The sequence below is a fragment of the Tenebrio molitor genome, chromosome X (genome assembly GCF_963966145.1).
Source record: "Tenebrio molitor chromosome X, icTenMoli1.1, whole genome shotgun sequence".
Lineage (NCBI taxonomy): Eukaryota > Metazoa > Arthropoda > Insecta > Coleoptera > Tenebrionidae > Tenebrio > Tenebrio molitor.
The window spans coordinates 12,056,047-12,069,211 of record NC_091055.1 but is presented as its reverse complement, the minus strand read 5'-3'; the positions used below and the strand labels follow the sequence as shown (position 1 = coordinate 12,069,211).

The 13,165-nt window shown below is 33.4% G+C and overlaps 1 protein-coding gene and 1 long non-coding RNA gene across 2 annotated transcripts; one reads left to right on the top strand and one right to left on the bottom strand.

Moving 5' to 3' along the window:
* The first annotated feature begins 374 nt into the window (after nt 1–374).
* LOC138139774 (uncharacterized) lies at nt 375–8,374 on the top strand. The gene is made up of 2 exons (XR_011162375.1): nt 375–801; nt 6,784–8,374. It is a non-coding gene; the product is annotated as an uncharacterized lncRNA (long non-coding RNA).
* Nucleotides 8,330–13,116, bottom strand: LOC138139771 (kinesin-like protein KIF11). Its single transcript, XM_069060242.1, has 7 exons — nt 12,451–13,116; nt 11,345–11,633; nt 11,141–11,292; nt 9,677–11,090; nt 9,315–9,623; nt 9,094–9,261; nt 8,330–9,035 (listed from the first exon to the last, which is right to left on the bottom strand). The coding sequence occupies exons 1-7, from the start codon at nt 12,504–12,506 to the stop codon at nt 8,655–8,657; spliced, it is 2,769 nt and encodes a 922-aa protein (XP_068916343.1). The 5' UTR covers nt 12,507–13,116; the 3' UTR covers nt 8,330–8,654.
* Nucleotides 13,117–13,165: the final 49 nt, after the last annotated feature.

Sequence of the window (13,165 nt, the reverse complement as noted above, 5' to 3'; positions counted from 1 at the left end):
TAAGGTAAAGTTGACTCAAGTTGCAAAAAACCACTTGTCATTTGCAACAACATTTTTTTCATATTTTTGAACCAAATAAAAGTACAAAGGGACCAGAAAATCATAGTTTGGATTGAATATTTTCCATATAACTACAGTTTTAAAGTAATTTCAAATGACTAATGCCATAAAAGTGCTGTTGCAAATGCAAATGCAAATGAGCAAAGTGGTTTTTTGCAACTTGAGTCAACTTTATACTCCATTCTTTATCTTGGTGAGTGGTCGATGCGATCAAGCAAGCCATGGGTAGCTTTGTAAGTTTTACTTTTTCCACCAAATTTGTGTGTCGTGTAAATCAAATATTAACTGTCATCGCTGTCATTCGAATTCAGAATCTTCGTCAAGCTCTCATCTCCAAATCTCACCATCTTATGTCGCGAAATGTAAATATATAAGCTGTACACATCGATTCTTAAATTTAACCGTTCCCGATATGAAAATTATCGGCGTCCGTCGTCGGTCCATCCGACCGTCGAGCGTCGACCGAACATTATTCCCGTCCCGTGCCGGGCAATGTTGCAAAGAAGTTTGGGTGTGAGAAATTAACCGGATTCTTAAACCATAAACCGAATCAAATTTGACCGGAAAGTGTGTGGCCGGTCTAGAACATTTTGAAATTCCCAAGCAAGTTATTAAAATTTTTGAAAACGATGCGATATGAAGATGACACGTTTGAGGTTATGTGTCGGTGGTCTCGGTCCATATGAATCATGAGCAATTTAACCAGGAAAATAATAAATAGAAAGACTTTGCGGCGTCTCTGTAAGTACATTATTGTAATCGTTGTCTGCGCTGATTTTCTCTACTTCTAGTCTGTGCAATAGAGCAAGGTCGTACGCCGGCCAAACTAAAAACGCTATGAGATGGCGCTATAAACTGAGGAATTGTAGGTCTCTGCAAAATGTCGACCCATCGCTTGTAGGTAGATATTATTTTTTTCGGTCAAAATTATTCATGAAAACTGTTTTTACTGAGATGGTCTGCCATGAACTTTGATTTCTGACATTTTTGACGCGTTTATTTGACGTTTAATGTTAACAGCGAATGTGGAACCTGTGGTAAAAACGACAAACCTCAATTTACAGTTTTCTGTAAGTCCCAGACCCACAGCGCCTCTAGTCTCACCAAAAACGTATTGCACAGACTATAATGAGATCAGCGCAGACAACGATTGTAATATTTGAATATTTTTCAACAACTACCAACGCACTTTTCCATTGGAACTTTCAAAAATCCCTAAATTTAACTTGACGGCTGAAAATTTCCCAAAAACCACTCACCAAGATAAAGAATGGAATATAACATGTTAAATTCTTCCATTTGATTGGCAGTTTATTTTTTAAAGGGTCGTTATTTTATGAAAATTTGATGCAGAATGGCCTAAATTGTATCTTATTTTTGTAAAAAAATCTGTATTTCATCCTCAACCTTAATAGTATATTATGATGCAAGTTTATAAGGAAGCCTTTAAAGCACGCGCGACGAGTTTATCTTACGCTATTTTTTATTATACCTGCACTACAATCTGAAAATTATAACAAAAAAAGTAAATTGAAATACCTACCTTTTTCGAAGTAATCTGTGTCATTAATCATTGATATAGAAATGGTCAATTGTTGTTGTTTCGTTGCTATTATAAATTGATCAAAATCACGACCTTCAAAATATAGGTGAATTTGTTGTTACCTAAGCGACCTTAAAGCTTTAGTGTTTTAAGGGCCCTTTTTCCCACACATTTTAGTGTCAAAAACAGGGATTCTGATTCAGGTATAATAAAAAATTGTATTTTAACTACCGTTTTCTTTATTGAATTTAAATAATTATATTTTTTTGACTTTTGACATTTGTCAGTAAAAAAATAACCAATTCATTATAAATAATGGTCAGGATGGAATAAAATTTTCTATAAATAATTACCTATTGCTAGTAATTTTTTTGCTTGATGTAATGTATTTTACTGTTTTTTTCAATAAAGTTGTTATTTGGAAGAAGTTTTTTTTTATTGGTGTCTTATTGGTTTTTTATTGGTTTATTATGCAATTATTTGCACATAGCGCTCGTAGCGATGGGAAGCGCAACTAAAGTGAATAAAGTGAAATAATGAAAGAGACAGCTATCTATGTCTCCCTATATACTCTTTAATCAATGAACACAACAAACATTGTAAGTTCATAGATGGATGTAGTATTTATAGTAATTCTCAATTATATATTATATGACTTCAACAAATCATCTATTAGAGAAATTTATCTAGCGACGTCAAAGGTTTTAACTACATTTGTGATAATTTTGCTTGAAATTTCCACCATATTTTAGATATTTAAATCCGCGCCGTTAAAAGGATTTGATCCCAAAGTATTTATTTCGTATTTTAGCTATCACAAGCCTGTTGTTCCTGATTCATCCATAATATAATCTAATATAGGTACCTACGCACAATTATCGCATCACTTTGTATAACAAATGGTCTGCATTTGGTATAGATAGACTAAATTTAATCTTTAAAGGGGGTGTGAAGCAAAAATCAAAGTTGTAGTACAAAAAAGTCTAAGAACAAATTTTCAAACCATTTTTGTCTACTATGACAAACGGTTGTCGAGATACACGGAGTTAAAACATAAAATGTATGCTGTGTGACGTCATACCGACATCGTAGCTGCAGCAATCGCTCAGCCGCGTATACTGATTGGGAGCGAATTATAGTTTTATGTCCGATCGGGCGATTTTTGCCTACTTATGGACTAGTTTTTAGGGCGTAATTCAGTATATTATAGCCCCGGGCTGTAAAAGTTTTTGTGGCCCTTGTTTATGCCGTTACTACAGTAATAACAATAAGTGGCTTATTCCACCTTCCTGATTTTTGTGTCGTTATTTTAAAATTGAATCTACCTAAATTATTATAAAATTCAAAACTTCGACCGGACATAAAATTTTGTATGTACCACGGGCATAATTAACGTTTGTGACCCTAGCGTGTTATGTGTTATGTCACGCCGCGGGCCACAAACGCCTTCATTACGCCCTAATACATAAATAACTATTATGTCACTTTTAGCAGGGTTTTTATAGCCAATGCTTGTTATAACTTTTCATAGCACTTGGTTTTGAACCTAGATTCACTCAGATTGAAATAAACAATATGAAAAATATCGAAAAATAAATTGTGAACGTGAACGAAAAAACTAAAGACTGAACAATAATATTAGTGTGTTTGCGGAAATACACTTTTGTTATGTTATAAAGAAAAAATTTTTATGATTAGCCAATCAAATTTTCAGAAATATGACATCTTTAAGCAACTAGCCCTTTATACGTAAAAATACATCGAAAAGTGGATGTCGTAAACACACTATTATGTATGTACTTTATAGTCAATCACATATCTTATGGTTGATCACTGATTCAATTTAACGTAGTTACACGGTATAATCTGTGGTAGTTATTTATTATTTTTGAACAATTTTGAAATTATGTATTTCGAACGACAGATATTCAACTTTCAACGAATCGGGAGTCACGAATAGTTTATAAAACTACTGACAGAGTGACTGGTCAACTTTAGACTAGAGCAATATAGTACTTCATTTTTTTAATAAATTAGTTCTTTGTATGTTAAGGCTGTGAAAGTAAACTTTTACAGCTGATGGTTGTGTATGAGGCGAAGCCGAGGTCCCAGAGACCGAAAAAGAATGTTCACAGCTGAAATATACAGGAAAAATGTATATTGTCAATTTGAAATTTCTAGTATTATTTCTTTCTTTCTTAGTTGCAATTCCCAAATGCGGTCATTTATAAAATCAGCTGTCGTGAAGAAAATTTTGACAGAACCACAAAAAAGTAACGTTTGACAACCGGAGACGTAAAACGATTTATTAAATAAATATGGCTAGATCAAGTCCTATTTTGAAACGTAAAATAAAGAGAAGAAAAGTATTTCTAGATATGTATGTAACAAACTGTGGTGTCATTTGGTTTATAAAAAAAAATGTCGACTTCTATTGAACATTTCAACAATTGTAATTGTAACATTTTTATGTAGAACAAATAAACAACAAAAAAAAGTTTTTGTTTAACAAACCGAATTAAATGTCTTTCTTTAGCTTTAAAAATTGCCTAAACGGAGCGTATATCTGTCTATAGGTACATGCCTCACATGCCATCATAAGAAAAATGTATTATTTAAGCTGGAAATTATGATAAATTCCAAAGAACTGTTGATATAGCAAAAAGCATACGATTTCGGCATTTTTTTGTCATTCACACACAATTTTTACGACTGTACTCTGTGCGCGCATATGCAATCCCTGTGTTATATTGGCAGACTCGTGTCGGTATGACGTCTTGCGTCACACGCAACTTCTGCTCAAATTCAAAAGGCTGTATGTTGGAAAATATTGGACCTAGCAACGTGCGATTTTCACCGTTGTTCTTAGGTTTTTTTGTATTATTTTTTAATAACAAGTTGTTTTTTTGCTTCACACCCCCTTTAAGAAGATTTCAACCCTATATTGGAATGATAATAATTGATTTTTGCACTGCTTGTGTTAATTTTTGTTGACTGTATGCAAGACATTGAATCTCTTGTTTTATCGTATTTCTTTTGTTTAGTAGCAAAAATCGCCATGCTGATAACTTCTGAAGTTGTTTATTATGAAAAGTCTGTATTAGTGTTATTGGTCAATTTCGTAAAGCATTTTGATTGTGGATTTGAGAGACGGTTAGTAAGAAGTTTTGGTTCCTTCAGTCATAAATTTCGAAAATGAATCCATACGAACGTTTAAGATGACATACAACAGCCGAACAATGTGCACAAATCGTTGTACTAACTGAAGACGGTATTAATCAACAAGATATTGCAAATGGTCTTGATTTGCACCAGTCAACGGTACCTATCTAGAGTTATGCGTCGTTTTCACGAGACAGGAGAATACTCTAGAAGACCTGGGCAAGGACGCAGACGAACAACAACAGCTCAACGGGATCGTTTTCTGCTTTTACAGTCGTTGAGACACAGGACTCTGACTGCTCCAGCTTTGCAAGTTATGACTTTAGGAAGATATCAGTTCCAAATTAGTGCAAATACTGTTAGAAGAAGACTTGTTGAACACGATTTAAGGCCCAGGATACCAGCAAGGGACCCACAGCTGACAGCGGCTCACCGAAAAGTACGATCGCTGTTTGCCCAAAATCACGTTGATTGGGAATTGGATCACTGGAGGTTAGTAATGTTCTCTGACGAGTCCAGGTTTTGCGTGGATCACAGTTGCAGATGTGTGCGGGTGAAACGATGCTCAGGAGAGCGATATGCTCAATGTAACATTATCCCGAAAGTCAATTTTGGAAGAGTTTCCGTTATGGTTTGAGCAGGTGTCACTTTCGACGCTCGCACAGAGTTGGTGGTGCTAGAAAGAGGAAACCGAAATGCGGCGGCGTACATTACCAATATTCTGGAACCTCATATTGTCCCATTCCGACCAATTATTGGGATGACTTTATTTTTATGCATGACAATGGTCGACCGCACGTTGCGGAAATAGTGCAGCATTATTTCCGTGAGGTCGAAATTGGGCAAATGCAATAGGCAGCAAGGAGTTCAGACCTAAACCTCATCGAGTAATTGTGGGATCCTACAGATAAAAGAGGTAGAAGGTTACCAAATCCACCAACAACTCTTCATCAGCTGCTTTTGGGTCTAATTCAAGTTTCAGAAGAAATTAAGCAAAGAGTTATACAAAACCTCATTTTAAGCGTAAGACAATGTTGTGCAGCTGTAATAAAGGCACGGGGTCCCAACACGCACTATTAAATGTTAAATTTCTTAGTTTTCTCCGAATTTGAATTTTTTTGTTTCCTTCATTTCTTTGTTGTGTTCTGATTATTGTAGTGTATTACTTTTATAAATCTACTTCTTTAATACTTTACAGTTCGAAATGTTGTAACTGGAAATACATTTTGGCTTAAAAACACGAGTTTTGAAATTATGCGATGATTTTGCGGCGTAGTGTATGTATGTGCAATATGGATTTTCTACAATTTCATTCTCGGAAGGATAACATAGAAAAAAAATTATGTCAAAGTTCAAATTTTACATGTACACTTCTGTTCAGTGAAAAAGCATAGGTACACTTACATTTTGCTTGTGTAAATCAGATTTACCATTACCTGATGTCACTGTCAATGTCAGTGGCAGGTAATTGAAATAATTCGATTTCAGTCAGTAAAAGTGTACCTCATGCCCCCTCTTAATGTTACTGTTATCAACATTATGGGTATTATTCTTTATTTTCAAGGTTTATTGTTGGTTCTGAAATCAAAATTCGTCTGTAAATTCTTACCTGATAAGTGATAACTAATAGGTATGGGTAAACATGGAAACAAACATCAAGTAAATTTACACAACCAAAAAATCGCAAAAATCTCTCTCAAGACTTGTACCTATGCTTTTTCCGTGAACAGAAGTGTACATACCTGTAAACATATGTTATGCGATAATTGTTGTGCGGTGTGTATATTAGTTAAAATCAATTACGCCTATTTTGAAAATTCAATTCATACAACCGTCGTTCTTCTTGGAACTATCCATGTTGGAACTGTTGCTCCAAAACAGCTTAGTTGCTTTAATTTGATTTCTTTTTTTATGTTAAGTATCTTATTTCTTCATCTTGTTGATCTTTGTACTTCTTTCTTTCAATGAAATGGTTCGATAAACTCTCTATAGGTACCTACATTGTTTTCTCTTTTTAGCAACTGATACTGAACTTCCCCCAGCACGCTTGGGTTTTTGCCCCAGAAGAGGAAGACTCTGTCAGACAGGCTCAGGACTAACAGGGGCAATGATGAAGGTGCAGATGAATTGCCAGGAAAATTTTCTGCATCCCACTTTTTGATGTAAATGTGCAACCCACTGTTTTGTATGCGTTTTGTTAAAAGTGAAGGCTGTTTAATTAACTTGATGGTTGTTAATGTTTTGATATTCTTGTGTATTAAAAGTTATACCAGGACTTTTTTTTTAACATTGAACATAGCCCAAACTTACTCCCTATGTTCAGTTTTAAAAAACACAGGTCAATGCATGTATGTAATCACGTAACCAAGGTAACGAAAATAAGTACCTACTTGACAGTTTAACAAAATGGTCAAGTTGTTTGAAGAAGAAATACACATAATGCAGTTATTCTATGCCAATCAGAGCATTATGGGTCTGTCACAATAGTGTTAATGTCAGTGGTAATGTTATAATGTTAGCGGAGATGGCAATGGTGATGTTAGTAGTCCAGTGTTCACAATAATGTTAACGGAATGTTACTCTTACAGCTGTCAACGTAGTGTGAACTGTCACTGCGCCTGCGCGTGCGTGAAATTCTCGATGGTGATTGGTAGATGTTAAAGAACCAGACATTTTCTGGATCTCTCAACATCGTTTCTAACATTAACAATATTAACATCACCATCACCATTATTGTGAACGGTTGAACGTTTCACCAATGTTCTGAAGATTAACATTCTGGCTAACATTAACATTATTGTGACAGATACATTAGAAATGTGCGTGACATTTCCAATTGAACATATGATAGATCAATTCCATCAATCGGAACAATTTTTAACGTTATATTTCAAAATCTCTGGCGTTCGGTATAGTTGGAGGCATAGCAACTCACAATGCATTGATCTGTTTTTTAAAATTGAACATAGGGAATAAGTATGGACTATGTTCAGAGTTAAAAAAATGTCCCGGTAGATAAGTACATACAGTGGCGGACAAAAAAAAGTAGGACAAGTCTTATTAAGAAATTTAACCAAAATTGAGTTGAGTAAACCGGGGTTACTATAATAAATAAATAAATATTTTCATAGTAACTATAGAAACGGCAAGCAAATTTACATTAGCGAATAAACATTGTCCTACTTTTTTTTGTCCGCGACTGTATTTACCTTGTTAAACAATTTACTTCTAGCATTTTTTTTAAATTATCATACAGAAAATGCAGTTGTGTGGTGCTTCTGCTCACTGTTTGACTTGTGCTATTAAATTCTTTGGCAATTTCCATCCTTGATGCGATATTTTTCCAATATATGTAACATCAAAAAAAAAATCCAACATTATTTGAAATTTTCGGAAATTAATTGCGATCGGGTTAGGCCAGCAAATCAACGAAAGAATAATGAAAAGGAATTGGAGAATGTTAAAGGAGGGATTATATATTAAGTAAAATGTGTTGTATGTATTTAGGGGGAGAAGTTCGCGAAATAATTCGTAAAGTTATAACAATCTTAGCAAGCTGACTGATTAAAGTTGTATAATATACTTTATTTTATTAAACAGTAATTGGAAGTCCGACTTTTACTAGATCCTTGCAGAAGTGAAAAATTTACACAAAAAAAAAATCATTAATACATATGTATCAGAAAAGATCTGAATCACCCTAAAAACTAATCAGACCATTGCACAGTTCAATATAAAAAATAAGATACCTTAAAATACATTATTTTAATTAATCAGAAGAACACAATAAATTTACAAATATACTACACAATTTAATACATACAAGTTAATCAAGCGCGTGCTCATAAATGTTAAAAGATTCATCTTAAAGATCGCACAAAGCTTGGGTTCATAAACCTGATTCATTTATGAGCGCACTATCAACACTATCCATTTTTTTAGGTGAATCTTGCGACATCTGTTGATTAAATTGTTCACATAGTTGTTGCACGGTTATCTTTTTCTCAATCATTCTCGGGTACTCGTGTACAATCTTGACCGGTGTATCGCCAACGTGAGCCTTGAAGTTGATATTTTTCCGTAAATTTTCAATGTCTGTTAACAACTCCTCAACAATCTGTTTCACGTCACAGTTAAATATCATTGCCGAAGTTGTAACATTTTCAAGCTCATTATCGATCTGTGGACAATGTTCTGCTATAGTTTTGTGTAAATTTTCTTCTAAACAATTTATTTGCCGCGTCCAACGGTCCATTAAAGTTTCTAATTCCTGAAAAAATATACATATATTTTCCATAAACACACAATGGAAACAAAAATGAACCTACATTATTATGATAATTTAAATCTTCTTTGAAAGTATTTATAAAGGTTGAGAAATACTGATGCATTTTACATTTACACGTTTCTATATCTTTTTCACTATTAATTCTATTTTCTTCAATATTATCAATCACATCGGTAATCATAGGCGTCATTACTTTCATTGGTTCAATCTGTAAAAAAACCACCTTGTTATCAATAACTAAAAAAATTTTTGTATACTAACGCATCCATTCAAATTGATCAACGTCTGCTTCACATTTAACAGAGGTTTGTTCATATCACTTGTCAATGTAACTCCTATTTCATCGATAATTTTCTGCGTATTTTTAATAGATGCCCGTTCTTTCAATAAACTTTCATATTTTAAAGTTGCCTCTGTAAGAGAATTTTCCAGAGAAATTCTGTAAGTCTTGTTGCGTGCTCTTCGTTCTTGAATATTATTATATTTTTCCTCTAAACTTCTATATAAATTAAGCAAATGACTACTCATAACATCTGAACAATTTTCGATTACGGCAAACTGATCATCTAGCTAAAATACAAAAAAAAAGTATTACTGATTTACAACAAACTTACAATCCTTACAGAAACAGAACCCTGTGCTGTCTGTACTTCAAGTTCTGCACTTTTTGCGAAAATATAATCTCCCACGTTTTCGATTTTTTTCTTTATTTCTTGATGTCTTTGTAACTGCAACTGATTGTTTTCTTCGACTACTGAATTCAACCAAGAGCTAATCGTACTTTCACTATAAGCGTTAGTCCTGAATAAGTTATCAAAAGTCAAATTCTGATTGGCAGATTGTGATTGTAATTCTAGTTCTAAACGATGCAAATGTTCTAGACTCAAATTCTGACAGTCTTTTAAGCTGCTGATCCTGCTTTTAAGATCCAACAGAGACACTTCCTGGTTTTTCATACAAGTCTCCAAAGAATTTTGAATTTGTTGTAAGTAACCAGCAGAAACTGAACTTATTTTCTTAGCTACACTAGCATTATGAAGAGTCGAGTTGATTTGAGTTTCATATTTTTTGTAAAATATTTCCCTATGTGTTTTAGAAGTTTCACACACATTTAAAAGAAGATTGGTCGTGTTATTCAACTTTTGAAGAGTTCCATTTAGGTGCGTTATCACATATTGATTTATTTCATGTTTCATATTTTTCTCCTTTAATTCTTTATTGATAATTTCTATGTCTGCATTAGCCCTGTGAAAAGACTGATCCAGCTTTTCATACTGTTGTTGTTTAGCATGCATGTGTTCTTTAAGTTGCGTAATTTCTTTAATTAAATATACAATTCTCTCATTTTTAATTCTCATATCATGACACAATTTCTCGTAGCCTGCACGGTTCATGTGAAAACCGTCCCCGGCTCTTGCCTGATTCAATTCTTTAGATAATGCTTCCAATTCATGTTGCAAATTTTCAAGAAGACTAGACTGGTTGCTGCTTACGTTGACTTGGGGACAATTAGCAATGCTACGTGCAACATGGGCATATTCTAACGTGCTAACGGTCTCTTCAAAAGCGCAAGGTGAAAATGTAGCGATCAAGCAAGTTTTGCAGTTTCCTCCTAAGCAATCTTGCAAAATTCTAGTGAGCTTTGATTCTCTGTATGGAACGTGTTGCATTTTTGACGCCAATGCTTTTATAACTTTTCCTAAGGTTAAAAGAGATTTGTTTATCGTGCCTGCTTCTCTAGCTCGCATATCTGTTGCTCCAGATTTCCCAATATTTTCACTTCCAGCTAAATCAATTAAGTTTAATTTTCCTGATTTGATTATTTCTTCTCCATCTATCGTCAGTTCACGTGTTCTCACCAGTATCGTAAAAATTGTATGAGAACGGGAACTTAATCTATTTAAATTCGTAGCGGCCGTTTGTCTTTCTGCTGTACCCATATTAAGCAAATTATAAACTTCATTTGTATTATGAACTGTTACTTCACACAACCCTTTGATACAAGTTGAACCTTTATTATCTGGATCATCGTATACTCTGCAACAATACGATTAGAACTAAGGCAACTATCAATAACCACTATTTACCTCAAAGGAACACTATCTTTGATTAGAAGATCACGGACTTCTTCATTATATATTTCTATAAATGAGATAGTTACTGTGAATTCTTTATTAAGCCTTTTTAATTCTGAAAACAAATGTGCAGCAGCTCGAGGAATAATACCGATCGATGGGTCCTACAAGTATTTAAAAATTACCACAAACTACTTCAATTAACAGGTACATTACGTTATCAAAATTAGTGCTTGGGGTAATATTTTGTCCGATCATTGTGTAGGTTTTGCCTGTTCCAGTTGGTCCATATGCAAACACTGTGCAAGTGTAACCAGATAGAATACAATCGATTAAAGGGAAGACAACAACACTGTAAACTTCAAATTGTGATGCCTTGCTTCCCAATACTTTATCAAAGGTATATTGTTTTTCGAGAGATCCCGATTTTATACAAAGTTCTTGAGATGATGAAAACTTTACAATGCACGGTCGTTTCGATTCAATTTCATTTTTTGAAAATGGTCTGAAATTGTAAATTAAAACAAAAAACATAAACTCCAAAACTTTTTTTTAAACAATAATTATTTTTACATCGTCACCTTAAAACTTATGATCTTGAAATTATTATTTTTATTCTATTCATATGTTGGAGTAGAAAAAAAAATTAAAAAATACTCTCCGATTGGTCTTATGTGGTGTACTTTTGAAATGCGAGTAGGATCAAAGTGCTTCAAAGATCTTCCAAGAAATTTATTTGGAAAAACATGGACCATTTCACATTTTAAAAGTTATTTTCAACTATGATCAATGAATATTACATTTGTTGGTAATTTACAAAATAAACTGCAGGATGTGGAGAGATGAGATTGAAAGTGAAATTTTTTTGGAGCACATTGGTTTAGCAATTTATCATGTACATTTAAAAGCAAAAACACTGTACAATGTACAAAAAACAATGGGCCGTATCACCACACCGTTATTTATTAAATTTGCCGTTAACTTAAGTCGTGATTAAAGTAAAAAAAAACGATATAGGTTTATGCAATTATAACCTGCCAGAAAGAGATAAATTCGTCACCATGGTAATTAGAGTCATGATTAAATTTAATAAGGGTGTCGTGATACGGCCCAATGCTTCTTGATTTCTTTCTGACGAGTGCCTAATTCTTTTCCTAGCAAAAAACACCAAACTTTCATTTTGTGGTAAAAGGGGGCCTTTACGAATTAAGGTGACGATAAGAATTATAACGAAACTACAACATTTTTTCAACATATTACATATTAGACTTTTTAGGAATACATTTTAAAACTTTTTCATTGTTTACGACCTTTCAAGTTACCTTTCTCTAACGTAGACTTTCACAAGTTGATAATTTTTCTTTTCAGTTCCGCTCATCTTCTAATTTTTGAAATTTCACCATACGCAACACACCTTATTTTAAAATAAGTACATTTTATTACAGCACTTCTTAAAAATCACAATAAATGAAAATGACACAAATTTAAATTTCAACCGTTGTAACCACAGAACAGAACACCACAACTAGAATTTACAAAAATACTACCAACACTACAGAAGTAATTTTACTAAATGAAATGTCAAATGAAGAGAATGCGTCATCATGTACGCTGGGTTGTCTATATTCAAACATAAAATGATAACAGTACCTAAAAAATTACGCTCCCAACCAACTCACGGATTATGAATGGCAGAAAAGTTAAAAACTGGTTTAGATTCTGGTGCAACAGTTGATATTATCTTATTATCACTACATATTTGTTGTCTTTAGATCTTGGCAATTCACCTTTCCAACGTCCAGAAAAATGTTCAAAAATAAATAAATTTCCTACCATTTCACATTCTTGGTGTTATTAAAAACACAGATAAAATATTTTTCTTACAGTGATGCATCTGAAATAATAAATCAGTTTTCGACTTGAGAATTGAATATGTATTTTGTTTGACGAGTCATTTGTTTTACTTCTTAAAACGGTGTAAAAGTGCGAAAGTGTACAAAAAAAAAGTGAAAATGTTGCTCAATTAACGTGGCAACA